General features: G+C 34.5%; 1 protein-coding gene across 3 annotated transcripts in view; it reads left to right on the top strand.

Annotated features, from left to right (window-relative positions):
• LOC127430840 (transcription factor 4-like) overlaps positions 1–21,080 on the top strand; it is a 209,165-nt gene extending 188,085 nt beyond the window's left edge. The window contains exons 16-20 of one of the 3 annotated variants that reach the window (XM_051680956.1): positions 6,501–6,633; positions 10,011–10,173; positions 12,358–12,587; positions 13,882–14,041; positions 16,400–21,080. In XM_051680956.1, coding sequence (XP_051536916.1) covers positions 6,501–6,633; positions 10,011–10,173; positions 12,358–12,587; positions 13,882–14,018 — 663 coding nt within the window. In that variant the 3' untranslated portion in view covers positions 14,019–14,041; positions 16,400–21,080. The remainder of the gene's footprint in view (positions 1–6,500; positions 6,634–10,010; positions 10,174–12,357; positions 12,588–13,881; positions 14,042–16,399) is intronic. The other 2 variants (XM_051680954.1, XM_051680955.1) reach the window with 2 other exon arrangements.
• Positions 21,081–27,040: the final 5,960 nt, after the last annotated feature.

The raw sequence follows: 27,040 nt of genomic DNA on the forward strand, positions 1-27,040 counted from the left end.
GAGCCTGGACCACCCTGAAAGAACCTCATCAGAGCATAATGACTCCAGATACACACTAACATACAGAGAGGCTTTTAAAGGAACCATATTCACACTTTTTCTTGTCTTTGAGGTCCACTTATTATGCCAATCCAGGATTATCAGAATTCACAGTAGTTTCATCCTGTCTCTGACCGTTACAAATAAACAGCCTGTTTTTGCTACTGTACCTTTAAGACATGTAAATGACCTCTGTTATGATTGGCTTAGCTCCACCTAGCGGCATAAGGGTGGTAATATGTAATTGTGGGCGGTCATACTGTATGTTAATGAGCTCATACTGTAGTTGTGCTGGAATAATCGTGATTTCTGAATGATTAGTTTTTGCAGTTTTTATTCAGTAAATGTTCTGGCTGGACTGGACAGGGAGTTTTGAGTTCTGAAAGCTGCAATATTGGGGGGGAATCAAGAAAAATCTCATAATATGTCTTCTTTAAAACATTCTAGATGGTAAAAGTCTGATATGACCTTTCAAAAATAGCACTCTGCTGCAGTTTCAAAGTTATTAGTCTGTTACAATAGTTTTGCAGTGAATGACATAATATAATACATTTTGTTTTGAGAGAAATCCCTAAATTTAATGCCGTTTATGCTTAAAACAGGGCATTTCAACTTCATCAAGAAGTGGCCCAGATGAAAAAAATATTTTGTTATCGACAGCTTCTTTCTACAGTTATAACATGGCTCTCTGGAATACTCTGATTGCTCAATGGCGCCATCTAGCGGTCTGATATTTCTCAGTAACAACCGCACATCCACGTACCAGACCGCTCATCCGGGTTCTGTGAGCCATCATTCCTGCTTCTCCAATCACTGTGTGATCTCTACAAGTAAGCTAATGAAATTATTTCAACTTAAGTCAATGTTATTTATTTGGCAAGTAGTCTTGTAATAAGATAAGCTGATTAATGAGGAGTCAGGCGGTCATTAATTATAAAATAAACCTCAGCAGATCTCCGACGCAAACCGGAGGAGGTTTTCAGCTGTTCAGCAATTTATTCCTTCTCACATAATTACATAATTTCAACACTAGTCAATCTTTTATGTTTATGTATTAATTGATTGGATTTGTATCTGTGTAGTAAGCAGGATAATGTACAGTCAGACGGTTGTTATCGCAAAATAAAAATTTTGCTTTCAAAATTGGTCCATAGCAGAGTAAATCAAACTGATACTAAAAATGTTGTTGCCATGCTGAGTGACTCCAGTCAGGCTTCCTAAGCAACCAAATTGGCCCGGTTGCTAGGGAGGGTAGAGTCACATGGGGTAACCTCCTCGTGGTCACTATAATGTGGTTCTCGCTCTCAATGGGGTGTGTGGTGAGTTGTGCGTGATGCCGCCACACACGCTACATCTCCGCGGTAACACGCTCAACAAGCCACGTGATAAGATGCGCGGATTGACGGTCTCAGACGCGGAGGCAACTGAGATTCGTCCTCCACCACCCAGATTGAGGCGAGTCACTACACCACCAAATAAACTTGGTTTCCCTTTGAATCAAGTTTTTTTTTTTTCTTGTTATAAGCAAAACATTACACATTTTTGTTTTTCTGAAAATAAGACAAAATAGCTTGTCATTTTGATATGGACTACTTTTATGATACTTTTCTGGAGCTTTAATGTCCTATTTAGGGCTCGAGAGCCACAGTCCCCATTATGAACATCCCGCTAAACATCTCATTTTCTGTTCCTTGGAAGAAAGAAAGCTGCACATGTTTAGAGGGTGGGTACATTTTCATTTTTGGCTGAACTATCCCTTAAAAATCTGCAAACTTGATTTTTAGCAGGTGTTATTAAGGGGCGGGACCTTCTCTTTCTACAGAGTCTTTTATTGGACAAAAGTTTGAATGCAAGACGAGTCATCAATAGTTTTAGTCTGTGTATTTTAAATGCCTTTATCTGCTGAAAGTAAATATTTTTGGGAGCATATACTGTAGATATCCAAACACCTAAAAGCCACAAAACTACCATTTTGATTTCATCTTTGAATCCATTTAGCAGAATTTCACAGGTGTTATTCAATCACTGTATAACATTTTTGTAAAAATGAAGAAACCTCTGACCCAGAATCTCTCGTCCTTCCTCGGCGTGATTTACCGCTTGACAGCGGCCCTCTGGGGGATCATTTCTGCTGCAAAAGACCTCAACAGACTCGTAATTTACTTTAGTTTTTAAATATAAAACCTTTATTAAACATGTACGTTAGACGCTTGTATCCACAGCCAGAAGCCATTCTGCATTTGGAGCTTAAAGAATGATGGAAGAGCTCTGTCTCTCTGCGACATTTTCTGATATTTACATCAAACCAACGGGAGACGATAGCGTCCCAGCGCCACACTGTCATCGGATTAACCGGAATTACAATGAGAGAGAGAGAGACAGTGCTGTTTCTCAGATTGTGTCTTTAAAACAAAAACACATGGAGCGAGCGACTCTGAGAAGGAAACTTGTGCCAATTCACAGTTCCTGCTGGATGTGTGTGTATTACCCAGGGAGTTAGGGAGCCCACAATTAAGCATATGGGCATTAAGATAATTGTCAGTTGTGTTGGTGAACGTGATAGCAGACAGATGGGTGAGACGCAGCCCGCTCGCCGCTCAGCACCATGGGACATTACTTTGGATTTTACCTGCCTGAATAAATTCACTGTGCTTCCACCGGCAGAGGAAAATTATTAGAAAGCTGGAGAGAGATTTTGGCTGTGTTTGGAATGTCAGACTATCATACTACTCACACTATTTCTACAGTATGCAGTATGTACTTATACTATGTATTTCCATACTGAGCACAGTATGTAAGTTTTTAGTATGCATGAAACACACGATTGATTTTGACTTATTATTTGATCACACTGCCATAAATTGAGACTTTTTTCCACACAAAACTAGATGTAAAAATGCAAAATAACTGCATTGATTTCCAAGATGGATGCCACTGATTAAAGGTGCAGTATGTAATATATGTACTGTGCTAAAGCATAAAATTATCATAATATGTTATCAGAGATTTAGGAAACATGCTAAGTTGAAATACTGGCTTCTCCAAAAACAATGCTGCAGCCAGCTATATATCTACTTTAAAATGTCTGTTCCAGGCCGGAATTTCTGTTTGTGTTTTGGCCTGTGTGATCCCGCCCACTGCCCATTTCCCAGTAGTATATCGACACCCCGGGTTTCCAGATTTGAAACAAGTTAGCATCACACACAGTGCGCTGCAGCCATGGAAGCCAGCAATACATCTAGCTAACATTGACAGAGTTATAAAAAATTCACATGAGCTGGTTTATAATTTGCAAACAATAAAAACATTGCAAACGTATACATTAGCTTGCCATTGTCAGTTTGCTCATTCCTGTTGCGTGTCCTCAACCTGGCAACCCGCGTGAGCTTCGAGTCTGGGGAGGAGGGGGCAGGGGCGGGGGAGACAACTCTCTCCAATATTTAAAATTTGGACTGCATTACCCATTTTAAACGCTTGATGTCAATGTTACATATTGCTCCTTTAAATATGCAATGTAATGAGGTCAAATGACAATGTAGCGTACTACTGTTTGAAATGTTTATTGTTGCATAGTACATCACATACTCTATATGGAATGGAATACTAATTTACTAATTACTGAAAACTGGGCAGTATGCATACTATATTATAGCATGTGAAACAGTATGTAGTGATAATAGCCCTTTATTGACACGTGTAAAAACTGTGTGTGTATTGTAAGTTTATAAAGTGACACAATGCACAATTTGCTGTTTTCCTGATAAATAGTTCATTGCTCTAAGACGTTTCAGAAGCACATCTATTCTCAGCGCAAAGTCTAACTTCAGTTCCTGCATTTGCAGTTTGGAGATTCCACCAGCAGGTGGTGATAAAGTTCATGTCCAAACTCTAAAACATAGTGGAACATCAAATTATGTCCCTGACAATCAGAGTTGTAGCCGTTTTATGAAACAAAAATGTATGAGATTTGTGTAAAACTATCTGTAAGTCATAGTTTATTTTTTCATTATTATTATTATCATTATATTTACAATTGTATTTATGATCTAATATGTATTGGTATTTTTCCACCTGTTGTTCCTGAGTGATTTTTGAGTCACTGCAAAAGGGGCCGGTGGAAGAAGTTGGATAGGGTAAAGTTTTTGTATTTGGATTTTTTATTTATAAATAAAAATGTCCTCACGTCATTATTTTAATTTAATTTTCGTTTCGTTTTAAGTGTTATTTTAATATAGAAATATTTTTGGTTTAAGTTTTTCATGTTTCAGTAAATGAATTACATTTTTAAAGCTAAATTGACTGGTTGAAGTGAAGTGCGTACAAAAAAACGATCCCTCGACTGACCGAGCCCAGCATGCGCAGTTTCACCAAACCCACTTGCACCTACACTTAGTGCATGCTTAAACGAAAATACCAAAACTTAATGGCCATGCCCATTAACATTGCACGGATGACTTGAAGCATCGCACTGCGCTTAGCTCTCTTAAAATAGGGCCTGACGTGTAAGCGTTATGTAACTGAAAACTGAAAAATACATTTTTAGTTTTCAAGCAAACAGATGGAGTGTCTTCTCAAATAGATAGATAGATAGACAGACAGACTGACTGACTGACTGACTGACTGGCTGACTGACAGACTGACTGACTGACTGACAGACTGACTGACTGACTGACTGACTGACTGGCTGACTGACAGACTGACTGACTGACTGACTGACAGACTGACTGACTGACTGACTGACTGACTGACAGGCAGACTGACAGACAGACAGACAGACAGACTGACTGACTGACAGACTGACAGGCAGACTGACAGACAGACAGACTGACTGACTGACTCACTGACTGAATGACAGACAGGAAGACTGACTGACAGACAGAAAGACTGACAGACAGACTGACTGACTGACTGACTGACTGACTGACTAAGACAGACTGACAGACAGACAGACATACTGACTGACAGACAGGAAGACTGACAGACAGACAGACAGACTGACTGACAGACAGGAAGACTGACAGACAGACAGACAGACAGACTGACTGACAGACAGGAAGACTGACAGACAGACAGACAGACAGACAGGAAGACTGACAGACAGACAGACAGACTGACTGACTGACTGACTAAGACAGACTGACAGACAGACAGACAGACAGACAGACATACTGACTGACTGACAGACAGACTGACTGACAGACAGGAAGACTGACAGACAGACAGACAGACAGACAGACTGACAGACAGGAAGACTGACAGACAGACAGACAGACTGACTGACTGACTAAGACAGACAGACAGACAGACAGACATACTGACTGACAGACAGCCAGACTGACAGACAGGCAGACTGACTGATAGACAAACAGACAGACATACATACAGACAGACAGACAGACAGACTGACAAACTGACAGGCAGATAGATAGATGATAGATACTATTTATAGTGGTTTGTGAAAGTGTATATTTTAGTTTACAATAAATGTTTTCATTATTTTAATCACATTTTAGCTTTTTAAAAATGTACAAAAACATTCTATCCACTTAGATGATGTTGTGAAATTCCATATATAATAATGATACGAGATGTCACAGTATAATATTTAAAATGTCATGTCAGCTACACATTTAATATGGTTTAATGAGGTTGGAACCTATAAATGAAAATAGAATATCACATCTAACATTTAAGTGCAACTATGTTAAAAGTACTATGTTAAAAAAAACATTATAGTATGTTTATGGAGCAAGTCACCAAACTGCTGCATAGACACTGTACTGTAGGATTTGTTTAGTTCTTTAAATATTTACTAATATTTCATAATGTATGATTGCCCCTTTAAATATTTACTAATTTGATAATTGTGTGTTATTTATATACATCATTTGTACTCTTTACTAGTATTTACACTGAGTTTACTCTGATATGTAGAACAAACGTTGTGTGCTACATTGTCATCGCATGACCGCATTATGTTGCATGTTTAATTTAGCGAGTGGCGTCCAGTGTTATCTACAGCTGTTTTGCATTTTTAATTCAGTTATGTGTAAAAATGTATTTACTTTTATCAGTCTGATCGAAAAATGAGTGAAAATGTTAAAATCACAGTTGATATTACTTCTGGGTCATTCATCACACTGGAAATAATCATAAAAATAAAAAAAACTGATTATCCGTGTATTCCACGCATACAGAAAATTCACATACTGTGCACAGTATACAAACTACATAGTGCAGAAGTTGTGTGAGTAGAATGGTAGTATGAAAGAGAAAGGGAGGATGTAAAATGGAGGTGTTTATTGGAGTCTGTGTTGGTGGACGGCGCCCTCCATTGGTCATCGGTGGCACAGCAGATAACACTGACAGATGTGTGTGTGTGTGTGTAAAGCCAACAGAACATTCTAGATGATTCACATGCTTCTAAAAAGACATTTATTTGAAACTGTCTCTCTCTTCAGGTGGGCGCTCATCGGGAGGATGGCGTTGGTTTAAGGAGCGGTCACTCCATCGTGGCCAATCAGGTTCCAGGAACGCAACTTCCCGTGCAGTCGTCCACTTCCCCCGACCTCAGCCAGCCCGACCCTTACAGGGGTGAGTCACACACAGACACTCATAGTGGTGACTTTCCATTGACTTCTGTTGTTTTTTATACTTAGCTAATGATATTTTCTGTCACTTAACCCTCACAAAAACCTTTCTGCAGTTTGACATTTTTGGTTTGTTTACTAAGCCATTTTCTCAGCTTTTACTGTCCTTGTGGGGACATTTGGTCAATGTAGGCAAAACCTGACACACACACACACAGCAGGCTGGCATCATGTGGGCATAAAGCAGGCACAGTGCCAACATCTCCCCTCCTCCACTGCATTCCGCCATTTTAGAGCATCAACACACACAACACAGTTGATCATACAACAGTAAACCTGTGATGTCTGACCTGGAAGAAAATGGAAATTAATAATATCTTTAAACGGCATGCACATAATTTGTCCTAGTTATGCTTGGTTTTTACATATTTAATTGGGTAGAGATTACAGTCTCTATAAAATAATTTTTAAAAATCAAATAATCATCCGCGACTGGAAAATCTTGGAAATGTATTGGTCTAAATGCAGTTCTTTCCCCGAGCAAATATTTGGGGATTTGGTGGTGAGTTTTTATTTGACTGCAAATTCGCTGACTTTAATAGTACACCACATTTTCCCAAGGAGCTAATGGGTTTTGACAACAACAAAAAAAACCTCAATGCAAACTTTTATTTACATGCAGACACATGTGTGAAAATGGTATTGAAGTGACTCTGAAGTGTCTTACAAGTTAACAGCACATTAGCAGTCAATAAAGGCAGTTTTCCGCTCATCCGCTCATGTTTTGTTGAGAAATCATGCTTCCAAATCCGTCATATTTCCCTTTATAAAAACTAAAACAGCAGCCAGCGTTGGCATGATATTTTGTGCGTCCCCGCCACTGGCCAGCCCCCAGCCTAATGTGTGAGCAGTCATGAGTGCGTTAAATCATGCGCTGTATTTCAAATATGAATATGTAAAGGGAAATTGTATATGACCTGGGAAGTGACACGCAAAAACTCCAGGCTCGTTTAAAGCTGAACACTTGCTCTCCGAACGGAGTTCTTGGCAAGCGCTTTCCTCTCTGGAAATCTCAGCCAAACAGTTAATGAGGTGCTGAATGCTATAAAATATGAAAAAGAACATTACAAATAATAGAAAATGATTGTTTGCGAATGGCATCCAGAAGGAATTCATCACGATTTAGCGGTCTGCAATTTGTCACGCTGAAACATATAAACACTGCCATGGTAACACTATGGATTTTTTGACCTATACCACAGTAATGTTACGTTTTAGGAAGTGGCACCATGCTAATATCATATTTTTTATATTTTACAATGGCAATATCATGTTTTTAAATGGTAAAATCTTTTATTTATTTTTTTCCACATGCTCCATCATAATAGCTTGTTTTTAACCATGTAGCATGCTGAAATAATCTTTTTGGCCATGTTCCATAATAATATTATGGTTTTGTGCCAGTGCCATGATAATGTCTGGTTAGTGTACTGTGGCGATATTACTTTTAACCCTTGTGCGACCTTCGGGACATTTTTGTCTTTTTCATTTTTGTTTTTTTCGATCATTTTGTCTGTGTTAATGCCGACGGCATACATTTAGCAAAGGTGTGTATTTTGGGGGGTATTTTGATATTTCAACCTCAGTTCCTATAACACATCTATAACACACCGTGTACACAAAATAGTTACACTCAGGACCTTCAGGACAAAAATGTCCCCACTGAAACCCATTAAAACTGTAATATTTGATCTCAGTGCCATTAAAGCATAAAATCATGAATTCTATGATATTATGCTTTCATTCTGGAGCCCTGGCTTCAAAATTTACATTTTTAATATTTTCCACCAGATGGCGCCATTTTTCTCATGTTTAGCCTATGGAGCAAATACATGCTTTTCCCCTATTCTCTGTTTGCTGTATTATAGAGCACTGCAGGACAATTGAATAAATGATGCAGATAATATTGTGTGTGTGTGTTGGTATGGATGTCAGAGTGTGTTTTGCATGTGTGTATTGAGAAATTAACTAATTGAAAGTGGAAAATAATATTAATATACTGTATAATATTATTCTGGCAGTTTTTTGACATGGACATTTTTGTCCTCTAAGGACCTCTGAGTAACTTTTTTAAATTGATGCTCAAGGGTTAAGATGGGAATATTTTATTATGGACATTTTCCATCATAATATCATGTTTATTTATCCATGTAACATGCTAACATAATCTTTTTGGCAATGACCTATTGTAATATCTGGGTTTTTGGCAAGCGCCATGACAGCATCATATTTTTAGAGACTGTAAGAAGACTGTATGAAAACGTAGGATTTTATTTGAATATGGAAGTATTTTAATGACACATTACTTTTAAAAAGAGCATGCTGAATTGCACTAAATGTAAAATAAATGCATTGCATTAACAGTGCTTGCATTTTTTTGGAGATGGAGTTTCTTATGGTTGTATATTTATGCTGTGAATATTTCAATTAAAAACATTTTGCACAAAATTTTATCATTAAAAATTAATAATAAATATTCACCTTCCAAAATAGTTATTTTATTTTATTTTTTTTTATTTCATCTTTATTATTTAACAGCCAGGTAATATTCTTTATTAAAAAACAGGTCCATTTATATTAGTGAAATTAGTGCAATTCAGCAATTTATATCATTATGTCATTTATCATTTGTCATTAGTATATTTCCTATTTTTCATATGTACCATGATAATACGTAGTTCTTAGTACCTTAGAGGGTCATGTAAATACTATGGTGCACGAATATGTTAATCATTCAATATAACGCTATATAGTAATTATATCATCATTGTATCAGGGTATCATGACAGTAATATTTGGTTACTGATGTTTTTTGTTTTGGTGTTTTTAATAACATTTTTTGAAGTGTTTATAAATGTGGGTGGCTATCAAGAGCTGAAGTTTACAGGACCTGAAGGAGAACGTTCTGCCTTCATGAAGTGTTAGTTCACAGGCTGCTTAAATGCGTGTCGTTCCCTGCAATGTCATTTCCTGCTGGCAGAGAGAAACCGGCCTTACTGCACTGGTTAAAATTCACCAGTCTCAACCAGATTAACCCACCCGTGCACGAGACGAGGAAGAAGCAATGAGATACTGTATTTGGGCAGAGAGCGAGAGAGAGACTTCTAAAACTTTTTCACCATCCCAAATCAGCCTTTTGTTTTGCATCTCTCTTCACATATCCAGTCTGACCAGCTGTCTGAAACCATTTCCAATTATCCTCCCACCGTCTCACACACACTGCATGCCACCATACTGCCCATGCTCGCCAAAAGTCTCCATTGTTGACTAGGAGAAATTAAAGAGATCTTATTTGTGATCAGTTATTTTTCTCATCTGCAGCTCTCTCGGCGGGTCTGCAGGGTCAGAGCGTCTCGTCCGTGAGCTCAGAGATTAAATCGGAAGATGAAGGCGATGAGAATCTGCAGGACAGTAAATCACTGGACGCAAAGAAAGAGGACATGGACAGCAAGGATCTGAAATCTTTAGAGAGGTCAAGATCTAGGTAAACTGTATTGTCAGCAGCGCTTCAATCAAACGCCAGTGTGGACTTTGATGAAGTGACCCGTGTGTTCTGAGAGACAGCTAATCACCGAGATGACAAACCCAAAAAATTATAATGGCTATAAACTAACACAAACCCTACAAGAAAAATGCACACACACAAAAAAAAACATTATTTACAGTACTTTATTTATCAATGATTTTTACTTGTGACGATGTCCCCAAAGGGAGTTTTTGATCAGATTTAGCAAACTTCTGGAGACAGTTTTACGACTGAGTAAACATATTCACATATTGGTTTATCATGTACATTGTAATCATCACATGTACACACATTTAAAGGAACTGAGAAACTACTGAAACCTGATTTGGGTTCATCTGCATCTCATCTGGTCTTGAGCCGGATTTTAGCTGTATCTCACACATGAGTGTAGGGCATTTCCTGGATCCCAAATTTATCCAAACATTCCTAAACATTCCCAGGATAATCACCTGAGCTGGTTTATAGCTTTCCACCTGGAATGATCAATTCGACTCATTCGATTCAAAATTTTAAAATGTGATTTCTAATGTTTAAAATATGTCATTATATCAATCTGTTGTTTAGATTCTTTACATGTTTTTTGGGTGTTTATATTGAATATTTCAATTGGAGAATCTGTTACTTGATTTAATGCATTATTAGAAATAGATTCTCTAGTTATTGTGAACATCAAATGTACCAGAAATGCACCAATACTGAATTTGATGGACAATGTCAATACTAATAATTATTTTGTCAATTGTTTTGTTCTGATATTATAAATCTGTATTGTGTTTTTTAATGACAACATTTTACATGCAACTGGGTAAATCAGAAATCAAAACTTTATAATGTGCAGTAGAAAATATGGAGAAATGAATAGTACTATTGAAATCCATCTCAGTCTCAGAAAAACAATTTGCTTTTTTTTAATTGGAAAAATAATCCCTGATATTATACGATTCTACTAACGTCGAATAAGATTAATAATAATAATAAAAATATGTTAAACATAAAACATGCTAGCAATGCCTAGTTAAGTTCTAAAACATACTAGCAACATGCTAAAACATGCTAGCAACATACTAAAGCATGCTAGCAACATGCTAAACATGCTAGCAATGCCAAGCTAAGTGCTAAAACATACTAGCAATATGCTAAAACATGCTAGCAGCATGCTAAAACATGCTAGCAATGCCAAGCAACATGCTAAAACATCCTAGAACATGCTAGCAATGTCAAGCTAAGTGCTAAAACATGCTAGAAACACCTAGCAACATGTTAACAACATGCTAGCAATGTCAAGCTAAGTGCTAAAACATGCTAGAAACACCTAGCAACATGCTAAAACATGCTATAACATGCTAGCAATGCCAAGCTAAGTGCTAAAACATACTACCAGCATGCTAGCAACATGGTAAAACATGCTAGCAACATGCTAAAACATGCTAACAATGCCAAGCTAAGTGCTAAAACATACTAGCAACATGCTAAAACATGCTAGCAACAAAACATGCTATCAACATGCTAAACATGCTAGCAAAGCCAAGCTAAGTGCTAAAACATACTAGCAACATGCTAACAACATGCTAGAAATGCCAAGCAAAGTGCTAAACATGCTAGAAACACCTAGCAACATGCTAACAACATGCTAGAAATGCCAAGCAAAGTGCTAAACATGCTAGAAACACCTAGCAACATGTTAAAACATGCTAGAACATGCTAGCAATGCCAAGCTAAGTGTTAAAACATGCTAAAAACACCTACCAAGATGCTGACAACATGCTAGAACATGCTAGCAATGCCAAGCTAAGTGTTCAAATGTGCTAGCAACATGTTAGAAACATGCTAAAACATGCTAGCAATCCCAAGCTAAGTGCTAAAACATGCCTAGCTAATTGCTAAACATGCTAACAAAGCCTAGCAACATGCTAACATCACCTGGTTACTGCAACTTCAAACTTTTAATGAGTTTAAACTTTCTAAACTAGGCTTTTTCAAGCCAACCTCAAAGTTTGTCCACAAACTTATTATTATTTTTTAACGGTGTTATTGATCAGTACCGATATGGTCTCCAGTATATTGTCCACTTTTAAAACTGCCTGTTCTTACCCCTATATTGCATTTTTCTTTTACCCCACAAATACACGGCTCACCTCACAGTAACAATGACGACGAGGATTTGACCCCGGAACAGAAGCTTGAGCGCGAGAAAGAGCGACGGATGGCGAATAATGCTCGTGAGCGTCTGCGTGTTCGGGACATCAACGAGGCATTTAAGGAGCTCGGCCGCATGGTGCAACTGCACCTGAAGAGCGACAAACCGCAGACCAAACTGCTGATACTCCACCAGGCTGTCGCTGTCATCCTGAGTCTGGAGCAACAGGTCAGAGGTCAGTATCGACTACCGTACAACTATGCATAATGATATTACGTACTACTATATACACCATGTTATGCAGTCTTCCATTCTGAACATAAACAAGATAGCAAGCACTTCCTGTGTTTATTAGTGCAGGGAAAACTGCCCTGTTCTCAAATCTGATTCACTTTCACTCATTTAAATTTGATGTGGTGACAAATATACACAAGAACTAACGCAGTATAGATATTAAGATATTAAGTCTTGTTTTCAGAGAAATCTGACTAAATTTAATCAACTTTTTGCTTAAAACAAAATTGTTTTCCCTTTCAATTAAGTTTATTTTTCTTGTTTTAAACATAAACCACTAAATTTAGTTCGATTTCTTTTGAAAGAAAGACAAAATGTCTGATGTCATTTTGCTTGTCAAGCAAATGTTTCTTGTTCTAAGACTTTTTACTGAAAATGAGACAAAAATATTAATTAAGAAAATTATTTTTTGCAGTGAATGTCGACTGTTACAAAAGGTTTATTGTGATTTTTTTTCTTTCACATTTTACCCCAAAATAAATTAGAAATTATATTTTTCATCAAGAAAATGAAGCCTAATTTTCATCTGTAAATGTAGGATTTTTTTTTTTTTTTTAATTGAGGACTTAATTTTTCTCAATAAAGAGTACAACTTTTCATTATTCAGCAAAACTGGAAATATAAAAATCATTGTATTTTTGGAAACTCGTAATAAAGCACTCTATTCATTATTCATCAGAAAGAGTGACATGAAGCTGAAAGGAAATGCTATTAAATTTTTATTTATCAGAAACGTATCGTTTATTTATTTATTTACACTGTCCTGAAGTGAAGACACTGAAGCAATCTGATGCAATGTCACTTTTGACCCTGTTGATGGCGCTCTATCTGCTAAATAAGGGCATTAGTATTGCATGTTTTTATCAAGGAAATAGATCAACCCACATCTTAAAGGGATAGTTCACTGAAAAAAAAAAAAAATCTCTTATTTTACGCACCCTTGTGTTGTTCTGAACGTCAAAGGAGATGTTAGGAGGAGTGTAAGTTAACCGCTCACTTTCATTGCATCTTTTTTTCCATACATTGAAAGTGAACGGTGACTGAGGCTGTCAGTCCAGAACAATTCTGCCTAACATCTCCTCTTGCCTTCCTTGCAAGAATGAAAGGCATACAGGTTTGGAACGACATGAGGGTGAGTAAATGATGACAGAATTTAACCGCAGCGTGTATTAGTAACTCATTGCTGGTTAACGAGTGCAGCTGAGTAAGCGTGTGCTTGTGTGTTCACTTTCCAGAGCGGAACCTCAATCCAAAAGCGGCGTGTTTGAAGAGACGGGAAGAGGAGAAGGTGTCGTCGGACGGCCCTCCGCTCTCATTGGCCGGTGCCCACCATGGCATGGGCGAGACGTCCAATCCCATGGGACAAATGTAAACAGCCACACCCCCCCGTAAATGGTCAGAATATTTCACTTCACACTAATCTGCTGTTGTACATGTCCCATGACGCGCCATTAACCCAAAACCAAATTTCTAATTCGGTTTGATTAAACACCTGTAGTTTTACACTCAAGTGTGAGTTATCCTGGTGCAAAAGGAATCTTGAGTCTTGAGTACTAACATAATACTGAAACTAAAATTGTGGCTAGTTTTCTGTTTTTGACAACAGTTAAAAATCTGGGCCTAATAGAGAGCCTGCTGTTAAATTTAACAATGGGCGCATTTGAACAACAGATTGGCAGTAAGTGTGGTTATAATTTGTGTGCACATAGATTTTGGTCATTTATATATTTTAATATATTTTCATGATAATATTTTAAATTAATAAAGCTCATTCAATTAAAATACATTTGTACGTTAAGAGGAACATGTACACATGAGCTCTGACCATTGAGAAGTGATTTGATGATTTTTATCAGTATAATGATACTGGATGTTTCTTGCTTATTTTGTGCTTTACATGGTCTTTTATTTAATTGTTCATTGTTTGTTTGTTTGTTTGGCTTGTCTTAACGCTTTGAGTTAAACCTGAAAAGAGCACTGTTCTCATTTCATCATGGGTGTGAATAGATAATGCCTGTAATGTGCACTTAATGAGTTTATAACTTATAATTAAGGGTCATATTGAAGGTGTAAATTAAACCCACTTAATTTGTCTTTCTTTTTAATTTTCATGTTTTACTATAGAGGCAAAACATTCTCTGTAATCTTTTTTTTTTCGTTATTACACAACCGTAAGGATGATGTTTATAGAGGTGAATGGAACAGAAATAAAAACAAATAAAAATAAAAATCGAATGAGTACTAAGTACAACTTAATATTTGTTCAATATTAACAAATTAAAAGATGATAAATTCTTAAAGGTTTTTAAAGGCTTGAAGGTGAATCTCACGAAATCCAAAATCAATAGAAAAAATAAATAAATAATATTTTGCATAAAGAAAATGAAGCCTAACTTTAGGCTTTCAATTAAAAAAAATATTTAATGTAGGATTTTACAAATTGTAGCATTATGACATTATTTTAAACACTCAATTTCTCACCAATTCTGAGAAGCAAACTGTAATGCAAAAATGATATATTATTTTGCAGTTTAATTGTAAAGTAATTATAATTATACTTTATGGTAGGATTTGCTTCACTGAAATAAATTTATTCTGAAATATTTTTAGTTTTTTTTAATTTACGTTAGTGTGAAATCAAATGTTTCTTTTTTCACATTACAGTAATGAGAGGCGGGAAATGTGCATAATTTTCATGAAAATGGGTGATAATAATGAAGCCTGTCATGTTTCACCCCAAAATCAAAAGGAAAAAAATAAAATAATATTTTGCATAAAGAAAATAAAGCCTAACAAAAAAAAATGTTATGTGCGTTTTTACGATTTTTAGCATTTTGACATTATTTTTGATGAAAATTAAACACATTTCTCACCAGTTCTCTGAAGCAAACTGTAATGCTAAAAAAAGATATATTAATGCATATATTAATTATAACGTATAACTGTAAGTATACATCATGGTAGTATTTGTTGTGCTAAATTAAATTTATAATGAAACATTTTTAGTTTTTAGATTAGTGTGAAATCGAATGTTTCTTTTTTCACATTACAGTAATGAGAGGCCGAAAAGTGCTTAATTCTCACGAAACCTGTCAAGAAGATGTCCCGGTCATATTCAACCCCAAACCAATAAAAAAATTATAATTTAATAATATGTTGCATACACCTGGAGTCACGAGTTTGAATCCAGGGTGTGCTGAGTGACTCCAGCCAGGTCTCCTAAGCAACCAAATTGGCCCGGTTGCTAGGGAGGATAGAGTCACATGAGGTAACCTCCCTGTGGTTGCTATAATGTGGTTCTCGCTCTCGGTGGGACACGTGGTGAGTTGAGCGTGGATGTCGCGGAGAATAGCGTGAAGCCTCTACACATGCTACATCTCCGTGGTAACGCGCACAACAAGCCACGTGATAAGTGCGTGGATTGACGGTCTCAGACGCGGAGGCAACTGAGATTCGTCCTCCACCACCTGGATTGAGGCGCATTGGGAATTGGGCATTCCAAATTGGGAGAAAAAAAAAATGATATAGTAAAATGTGTGTAACTACATGAAAATAATGTCACAATAGCTCTAAAATAGGCTTCATTTTCTTTATGCATAATTTGATTTATTATTTTTATCTTTTGATTTTTTGGCGAAATATGACACTTGTACACTTCTCTGTGAGATTCATGCCCAGGTGATAATATGATTGTTCTTATGGTTTTGTTCTAATGCTACTGTATGTTAACTTCTCTCTCTGTCCACCTTTCAGGTCGAAGCTGCCAGAATTCATCAAAATGATGAGCGATCACTTCCTTTGACAACGCCATCTGTGCCCCTGAATGTCAGTCAAACAATCAATGAATCAATCAAACCTCCATCTGAACGACCAACCCCCATGTGTTCCTCTTCCTGCGTTACGCCAACAGACGGATGTGCTGTAAATTAACGCGGGATGGGCGTGCATCTCTCCCTCTAAGCATTCCCTGTTAAAAAAACGAGACGTTTTAGCGTACGCACACACAACAAAAGATTCGAAACGTGCCGACGGAAGGGGGGATTCTTCAAACATATCATGATGTTGTTGCAACAGCTTTTGGAGGTGTCGCGAGCAGCTGAGTTTAATGGCAATCTCGTCCACACTGTGGAACTTTTGTAACTGTGCCTCATGGAATTCCACACGGAAGTCTAAACGGAAGAAGAGATTTATGACATTTTGAATCAGTCCATATAGAGATCGGATCAAGAGAGAGAGAGAGAGAGAGAGAGAGAGAGAGAGAGAGAGGCTTTTAATCAACAACAGTATTCAAAAATTGGTCAAATCTTTGCAATAATGATTTTAGTGTTGTACTTCACAACTGAACATGTGGTTTTGAAAACAAGCAGACAATACAAATTTCGAGGCCATTCCTTCACCCGGGTAGAACACGTCTGGGCTCATTTTACGAAAACCTGACTGTCAGTAAAGAACCTAAGGTCACTTAATAGGGAGTCAGGTAGCCACCACGCCACAAGATAACATTCGGAAGCCCCAGCTGGTCATTCCTCCGTTTATTTGTTTGCTTTCTGCCCTGCTCTAGCCATCGGCTCTCCTAAACCCCTTCCACACCCTGACGATGCAATTTACACACAACTACACTTCAACCAATGTGCCTTTTAGAGCTCATATCATCACACAAACCGAGGAGAACATTATCAGAACTTTCTAGGTTGCAAGCTTAGGAAAATATTAGTCATTAGGGTCTATGCAGTCAGCCTTTTTATGGCCTGGAATTTAAAAAAATAAAAAGTAAAAAGGGAAAAAAAGTATTTTTTGGATAAACTGTATTTAATGTACTGTATGCCTATATGTAATTAGAAGGTGTGTCCAGCCCCTCGTGGCCCCACCCATAGCCCCACCCACAGCCCCGCCCACCTCTACAAGTCGCCACCTGTCGACGTTACGACGCGTTATTGAGCATTGTATTATAGCTATCAGCTTTTCTGAATACTGGCTTGTTGTTGAGCCGCTGTAGTCCTCAGTACAAATGTGTGGTTATACGTGTAAAAAATGGCTTTTTCTCCTTTTTTATCTCTCTTATTCTTTCTGTACTGGCTTCTCTGTCAAAAAAAAGGAAGAAAAAAAAATAACGAAGAAACCGCGCAAGGATCGGCAGTGGTTTTATCGACGCAATCAACAAGAGGCACTGAAACTGGACAAAAAAAACAAAAAAAAGTCTATTGGGAAATCGACACATATATAAATGTAGAAATATATACAGTATATAAAGAGAGTTGTCGATTGCATTCGATTGAAAGTACGTGAGGATTTTTCTTTCTTTCCATAAAGCTTGAGCGGAGACGTCCTAAAGGCACTCTTACGTTCCAAGAGATGTGACTATGTTGTGATAGTTTTCATGACGTCATCGTGATTCTACGACCGTCATCCGCTCTCGCCGGCAAGAGAAACACGGACATTTGTAAATTGTATGCAACAAATGCAAACTTACCATTATTTTGAAACTGTGTATGTAAAAGTTATATTTTTACATGTAGGCTGTTGTTATTTTGTGTTTTAGAAAATGCGTTGTATCAGTTTTTTCTTCTTTGTTATATAAGGCGGAAAAATAATTCATTGTGTGTTGAAACGTGTCACATTAAAAATGTAGTGAGCTCAAAAGCAACAAAAAAAAAAGACGATTATGTTTATATTTCTGGGAACATTTTTCTTTTATCAGATGTGCGTGTGGGGGTCGGGAGTCAAAGTTTATAAGATAATTCATTTAATCATTGCATTGTCATTTTTTATTGTATTTTTGTGTAAATAGGAGTGACGAGATGTTTTTCTGGGATGTTTACTGGCGGACGCTAATTACGTGGATAAATCCCTGCCCATGATGTGCCTGGGTGAATACGTAATTAACGTTAATGTGTGTCAACAATCAGATTTTAATTTCCATTATCACTTTTGTAAAAAGACCAGTGACACTAGTTGTATGTCTGTGGAAGAACTGACGCAACTTATTTAGTGGCGATTTTTCAAAACTACGGCAAAATTGCGCCACGCATTCGCCACTGGCCCTCAAAATTGCTGAGTATTTTTTTTTCTTTACCAAACATGCAAAATGTCATGCATTTTTATACTTTTATTTTTGTTGCAGGTCCAAATTGCTTTGTCATAACGCTTAACAAAAACACTCCAAGTATTTAAAAGTGTCGTGCATCTGTACTTTTGCTTCACACATGATCGTGTACTTGTCTTTCAGTAAATTCTCAACATCTGAAGTTGTATTTTGCCAGTGCTAAAGATGTTTGACTAATTCTCTCCTTGTGCCATCATGATGTTGTAGCCGATTTAATTACAATGATTGCCGTGGAAAAAGATGCTGTTTTCCTATTGGTTGTTCATAATGTACATACTTGTTATTGCTTTTATTAACTGATTTTTATTATTATTATTATTATTTTTAGTCAAATGCAAAACTGAACTGTAAGCGATCTCTTTTTCATCGTCAGAATTAAACCCTGGGCAGTGTTCTCTAAAACTCTAGAGGTTTGTGACATAAAGATTATTTGATGCAAACAGCAATGTACAAGTGGTCCTTGCTAATTTTTCAAAGTATTCATCATGCACAAGAGTTCAAAAGATGTGCGGTTTGTTTGTTTGCTTGGGTGGTCGTGGTGCATTATGTCATCAGTTTTTTTTTGTTTTTTTTTGAGAAATACATTTTCTCTTTGGCACTCCAGTGTGATTTTAATAAAGAGAGACATTCTAGAAGCCATCGAGAGCTGACCAATCTTCAATCTCCACTGCCAGATAATCGATGAACGCATGCTGATATTTTCACATCAGTAAAGTGCTGATCAACTTCAGCGATGTTAATCAACGATTCTACTGAAAATCACACCAACATCAATACAAAATACATCAATACAAAAAAACAAAGTTTTCCAGTAAAAATATCTATACATCCTTATAAAAAGATAAATTTACTTGCAAATTAAAATGTTAAAAGATATTAAGACTTTTATTCTGAGAATATATATAAACCCATTGCTGAATAGTTTTTCTTATTTTAATAAAAAAATCTAATAAAATGGGATCCTGGGTATCTCAGCGAATATTGACGCTGACTATCACACCTGGAGTCGCAAGTTTGAATCCAGGGTGTGCTGAGTGATTCCAGACAGGTCTCCTAAGCAACCAAATTGGCCTGGTTGCTAGGGAGGGTTGAGTCACACGGGGTAACCTCCTCGTGGTCGCTATAATGTGGTTCTCGCTCTCGGTAGGGCGCGTGGTGAGTTGTGTGTGGATGCAGAGGAGAATAGCGTGAAGCCTCCACACGCGCTACGTCTCCATGGTAACGCGCTCAACAAGCCACGTGATAAGATGCGCGGATTGACGGTCTCAGACGCGGAGGCAACTGAGATTCGTCCTCCACCACCCGGATTGAGGCGAGTCACTACACCACCACGAGGTCTTAGAGAGCATTGGGAATTGGGCATTCCAAATTGGGGAGAAAAGGGGAGGAAAAAAAAAATTTGAATAAAATTTTGTCAGGTTATTATTATTTTACACAATATTACGGAGCCCCTTAGACTATTTTCTGAAACAGTTTTGCATTCCCTCACAATTACTTTGTGTTCCCTCGCAATACCATTATCCATCCCTTACGAAAATTAACTATGATTTACTACACTAAACACAGTTGAACTATGGTATTTGTAGTAAAACTATAATGACTTTGGTGTTTGTAGTTAAACTATAGTAACTTGGTATTTGTAGTAAAACTATAGTAACTATGGTATTTATAGTAAAGCTATAGTGACTATGGTATTTATAGTAAAGCTATAGTGACTATGGTATTTATAGTAAAGCTATAGTGACTATGGTATTTGTAGTAAAACTATAGTAACTATGGTATTTATAGTAAAGCTATAGTGACTATGGTATTTATAGTAAAACTATAGTGACTATGGTATTTGTAGTAAAACTATAGTAACTATGGTATTTATAGTAAAGCTATAGTGACTATGGTATTTATAGTAAAGCTATAGTGCTATGGTATTTATAGTAAAACTATAGTAACTATGGTATTTGTAGTAAAACTATAGTAACTATGGTATTTATAGTAAAGCTATAGTGACTATGGTATTTATAGTAAAACTATAGTGACTATGGTATTTGTAGTAAAACTATAGTAACTTGGTATTTGTAGTAAAACTATAGTAACTATGGTATTTATAGTAAAGCTATAGTAACTATGGTATTTGTAGAAAAACTGTAGTAACTATGGTATTTATAGTAAAGCTATAGTGACTATGATATTTGTAGTAAAACTATAGTAACTATGGTATTTGTAGTAAAACTATAGTAACTATGGTATTTATAGTAAAACTATAGTAACTATGGTATTTATAGTAAAGCTATAGTAACTATGGTATTTATAGTAAAACTATAGTAACTATGGTATTTATAGTAAAACTATAGTAACTATGGTATTTATAGTAAAACTATAGTAACTATGGTATTTATAGTAAAGCTATAGTAACTATGGTATTTATAGTAAAACTATAGTAACTATGGTATTTATAGTAAAACTATAGTAACTATGGTATTTGTAGTAAAACTATAGTAACTATGGTATTTATAGTAAAACTATAGTAACTATGGTATTTATAGTAAAACTATAGTAACTATGGTATTTATAGTAAAACTATAGTAACTATGGTATTTATAGTAAAACTATAGTAACTATGGTATTTATAGTAAAGCTATAGTAACTATGGTATTTATAGTAAAACTATAGTAACTATGGTATTTATAGTAAAACTATAGTAACTATGGTATTTATAGTAAAGCTATAGTAACTATGGTATTTATAGTAAAACTATAGTAACTATGGTATTTGTAGTAAAACTATAGTAACTATGGTATTTATAGTAAAACTATAGTAACTATGGTATTTATAGTAAAGCTATAGTAACTATGGTATTTATAGTAAAGCTATAGTAACTATGGTATTTATAGTAAAACTATAGTAACTATGGTATTTGTAGTAAAACTATAGTAACTATGGTATTTGGTATGGTATGGTATGGTATTTCAACTATGGTGTTTGTAGTAAAAGCATAACCACACAATTTACTATTGTAGTTTTACTACAGTAACCATATTTGAATTAAGATATTTGTAGATAAAGCATAGTAAAAAAACAGGAAAACCAAAACTTTAGTAGTTAAAATCATAATAATTCTGCCACTGTAGTGCAAGTATGGTTTTTAAACAATGATTTCCACCCCCCAAAAAGCATGCTCTTATGAAAATTAACCATGGTTTTACTGTTTTTTTTAATTTTATTATTATTATTTTTTTTTATGATTATGATTTTTATTACCATAGTTTTGGTTTTCCTTTATTTTTACCATGTTTTTTTTTTTTTTTCAGTGAACATCATGGTTAAAATGTGGTTATTGTAGTAAAAAAAATATATATATATATATTTTTTTTTTATGGTTTTACTATAAATACCATAAATCAACTAGATTTACTGTAATAAAACCATAATTGGATAAAAGTACTGCGAGAGAACCCAAAACTATTTCAGAAAACAAATTCCCTCTCTGTTCTACAATTTTGTGTAGGTAAATGTCTTTTTTTTAATAGAGATTGACTTTAGATATTTTTACTGAAAAACTACAAAAATGCTAATTAATTCAAGTGTGAAATTTAATTAATTCAGTTGACTTTGCAAACTTTATATATCCAGTCTTCCACAGATGTTTTACTTTTGATTTCATGGTTTACTAGAAAAGTCCCTGGCATTCACATATATCAAAATATATTTAAAAAAATATGACAAAGCTAATCCGGGATTAGTTAGCAATGGAAATCCAGAATGTTCAAGCACAAAGAGAGATCTGCATACAGACAGAAGGGGTAAAAATAAACCTACAAATCACAAAGTCTGGTTGAAAAATAAGAAAAACAGGTTGCACTGTGGCACAAAGTCCTTTTGATTTCAGTTTGCTTTGGCGTTGACCCTGTGCAGTGGTTTAAACATGTTTTTCAGAGTATTATAGACTTGTAATGTTGAGCATATGTATGAACTGTGGCCTTTTATTGTAACTTGTGAAGAAAAGAAAACCGACCGTTATCAGAATCTCAATGTACCAGTGCCTGGAGTTTTGTTATAAAGCTTCTTTTGTCTAGTGCGGTTTTGCTATGAAATAGACTAGTGCACACTATTATAAAGAAAAAATAACAACTACATTTAAAAAGCAAACCATATTTGGCGTATTTTTTGCAGGGGCAATCCTTTTATACCAATAAGAGAAAACTACAAAAACATGTGCACTGATGCAAGAGTAATCCACTTTGTAGATTTGCAGTAGACTTTATTTGACTATTTAAAGATGTTGATTTTACCGTGTGCTTTTGAGACGAAGCTCTGGTTGAGATGTACATCGGCATGTCGTCCAATCAGAAGCAGTGATTTAAAACTCAAACTATCACACACTTCACACGTCCTGTCCGATGTGTGGCCGTGTGTCACAAGCCTTTTATTGTTCACCGTGTGTGTGAGTGGATGTGGTCTTGTTTTTCACTTTTTACGTTAATTTTTTTCTTATTTTGTTTTACGTTATAATTATTATTGTTGTGTTTTGTCAGAAAGCATCTGAACAGGTTTTTGTGCAGGAGTGTCGTTTCCTCTGAAGTTCATCTTCCGTCATCACATGTTGTTTCTCATCCTGTAGTTACTCAATGATGTCATCATGTACATGACGCTCTGTAGCAATAAATGTGCCATTTTTATAACCAACTGCATTCAGCACTCCTGCTTTTTATATTTGAATGTACATCTAGCGTTTTGGCATGACATGAGCACAAACAGAGCCAAACGAAAAACAAGTTCTCTGGTATATTACAGCTTTCTCGTAAGTCATTCGTATACGGGTCAATTTGACCCGCTACAGCTTCTATAATAAAGCATCGTTTATATATACATGAAATGAATAATTTCAACATTCCAGATCACCTCCGTGGATGATGTCATGAAGTTTCAGACCATAAAAGTTAAAGTTAAATTAATGTAAATTGGTGCTTTAAATTAACCATAGTGTTGTACATTTTTCTCTGTAATGTGTATAAAATGTAATATACATTTTGGATTGTTAGTACATAAAAAAGTACAAATACAGCCACATTTACATTAACACACAACTTCTCTGTTACCTAGTAAAAACGTTAAACACTCAAACACTTCAGTTGTCGGTTTTGGATTACAAGTGTCTTCTTAAGAGGCCCTTCGTCATTTCTGCATTGTCAAGAATTGAATTAGATCATCGGATCTGGGATGCATCCAGTGATGACATCACAAGTCACATGTTTTCGCTGTGACGTGTCAGATGCGGGATTAAGTGAGTTTTAGGTGTGTGTCACACACTCCCAAAACCTGGAAACACTGTCATGACATCATCAGCCAATCAGTGATGTCTGTGTGTCTGTCTGTCTCTCACACCTGCTGTCTGTCTCTCTGACTCATCAGCACACATTGTCTCTCAGACACACACACACACATCCACCCTTGACCTACTTAGACTGCAGAACATTCCTGAATTTATGGCTTCCTGCATTAATCACACACTCATTGAACATGACTGACATTTAACGGTGACCACTTACACGATTCAACTCAATCAGAACCTGAATGTTTATGTATTACATCATGATATTTACATGGTAATTCAAGGTGCTTCGAAGCATACCACGGTACTACAGCTGTACATGTCCAAAACACATGGTACATTTTTACTGTTACTGTGATACTGTACTCACTTTAAATGAGTTAGACACATGAAAATAAAAGAGACTTTCAGTCAGTGATGCATGGAAAACATGTTCTGAGTCCTGTGTGCTAAAGAACTCAGGGTGTGTTTGACACTTTAAGATCAGAGTAAAGGTTGTCTAGGGTCACAGGTCAGTTTACAGTAGTTTGGGTTGACGTGAGTTGTTTATTAATGCTGGAATATGTCAGTGAAGAAGTAATGCTCCGACACACAGGTTGAGTTTAATTCATTGTCTGTATCACACACACACACACACACACACACACACACACTACTGCTGGATTTTTATTAGTGCTTGTGTTTCTTAGTAACAAGTTTTTCTCTTTGAAAGCATGTTAACATAAAAAAACAGACTAAACAATATTTACAAAACAAGCAGATTTGTCAACAATCCTACAATTATGCCGAAAGTAAATGTTTCAAAAACACTTTTTTTTATTATTATTCCCTCCTAATGGCGTCCCTCACCAAAAATATACCACACATGTAGCGGAAGTCTTCACCAAAATACCATAGAAACTATACAGTAGTTGTAGTCAGTACTGTAAAATTATTATAAATTAATGGGAGATCTTCTTCAAACAATGTATAGCTTACAGAATATTTCATTCATTCATTCATTCATTCATTCATTCATTAGTTATTTATTTATTAATTGTTAATTATTATTTATTTATTTATGAGTTTGTAATAAAAATTATTATAAATTAATAGGGGATCTTCTTCAAACAATGTATAGCTTACAGAATATTTCAGACATTCATTATTTATTTATTTATTTATTTATTTATTTATTGTTTATTATTATTTATTAATTGTTTATTTATTTATTAATTGTTTATTATTATTTATTTATTTATGAGTTTGTAATAAAATTATTATAAATTAATAGGGGATCTTCTTCAAACAATGTATAGCTTACAGAATATTTCATTCATTCATTCATTCATTCATTAGTTATTTATTAATTAATTGTTTATTATTATTTATTTTTTATGAGTTTGTAATAAAAAATATTATAAATTAATAGGGGATCTTCTTCAAACAGTGTATAGCTTACAGAATATTTCAGACATTCATTATTTATTTATTTATTTATTGTTTATTATTATTTATTAATTGTTTATTTATTTATTAATTGTTTATTATTATTTATTTATTTATGAGTTTGTAATAAAACATATTATAAATTAATAGGGGATCTTCTTCAAACAGTGTATAGCTTACAGAATATTTCAGACATTCATTATTTATTTATTTATTTATTTATTTATTTATTGTTTATTATTATTTATTAATTGTTTATTTATTTATTTATTTATTTATGAGTTTGTAATAAAAAATATTATAAATTAATAGGGGATCTTCTTCAAACAGTGTATAGCTTACAGAATATTTCAGACATTCATTATTTATTTATTTATTTATTTATTTATTGTTTATTATTATTATTTATTAATTGTTTATTTATTTATTTATTTATTTATGAGTTTGTAATAAAAATATTATAAATTAATAGGGGATCTTTTTCAAACAGTGTATAGCTTACAGAATATTTCAGACATTCATTATTTATTTATTTATTTATTTATTTATTTATTGCTTATTATTTATTAATTGTTTATTTATTTATTTATTGTTTATTATTATTTATTTATTTATGAGTTTGTAATAAAAAATATTATAAATTAATAGGGGATCTTCTTCAAACAGTGAATAGCTTACAGAATATTTCAGACATTCATTCATTATTTATTTATTTATTTATTGTTTATTATTATTTATTAATTAATTATTTATTTATTAATTGTTTATTATTATTTATTTGTTTATGAGTTTGTAATAAAAAATATTATAAATTAATAGGGGATCTTCTTCAAACAATGTATAGCTTACAGAATATTTCATTAATTCATTCATTCATTCATTCATTAGTTATTTATTAATTAATTGTTTATTATTTATTTATGAGTTTGTAATAAAAATATTATAAATTAATAGGGGATCTTCTTCAAACAGTGTATAGCTTACAGAATATTTCATACATTCATTATTTATTTATTTATTTATTTATTGCTTATTATAATTTATTAATTGTTTATTTATTTATTAATTGTTTATTATTATTTATTTATTTTTGAGTTTGTAATAAAAAATATTATAAATTAATAGGGGATCTTCTTCAAACAGTGTATAGCTTACAGAATATTTCAGACATTCATTCATTCATTCATTCATTAGTTATTTATTTATTAATTGTTTATTATTATTTATTTATTTATGAGTTTGTAATAAAAATTATTATAAATTAATAGGAGATCTTCAAACAATGTATAGTTTACAGAATATTTCAGACATTCATTCATTCATTCATTCATTAGTTATTTATTTATGAATTGTTTATTATTATTATTATTATTAATAATAAAGTTTGTAATAAAAATTATTATAAATAATATTCAGACATTCATAAATTCATTCATTAGTTATTCCTTAACTAATTAGTTATGAATTGTTGATAATTATTTATTTATTGTTTATTTATTTATGTATTTATGACAATGTTGGCTACTGACAATTAAAG

Source organism: Myxocyprinus asiaticus, chromosome 40 (genome assembly GCF_019703515.2).
Source record: "Myxocyprinus asiaticus isolate MX2 ecotype Aquarium Trade chromosome 40, UBuf_Myxa_2, whole genome shotgun sequence".
NCBI lineage: Eukaryota > Metazoa > Chordata > Actinopteri > Cypriniformes > Catostomidae > Myxocyprinus > Myxocyprinus asiaticus.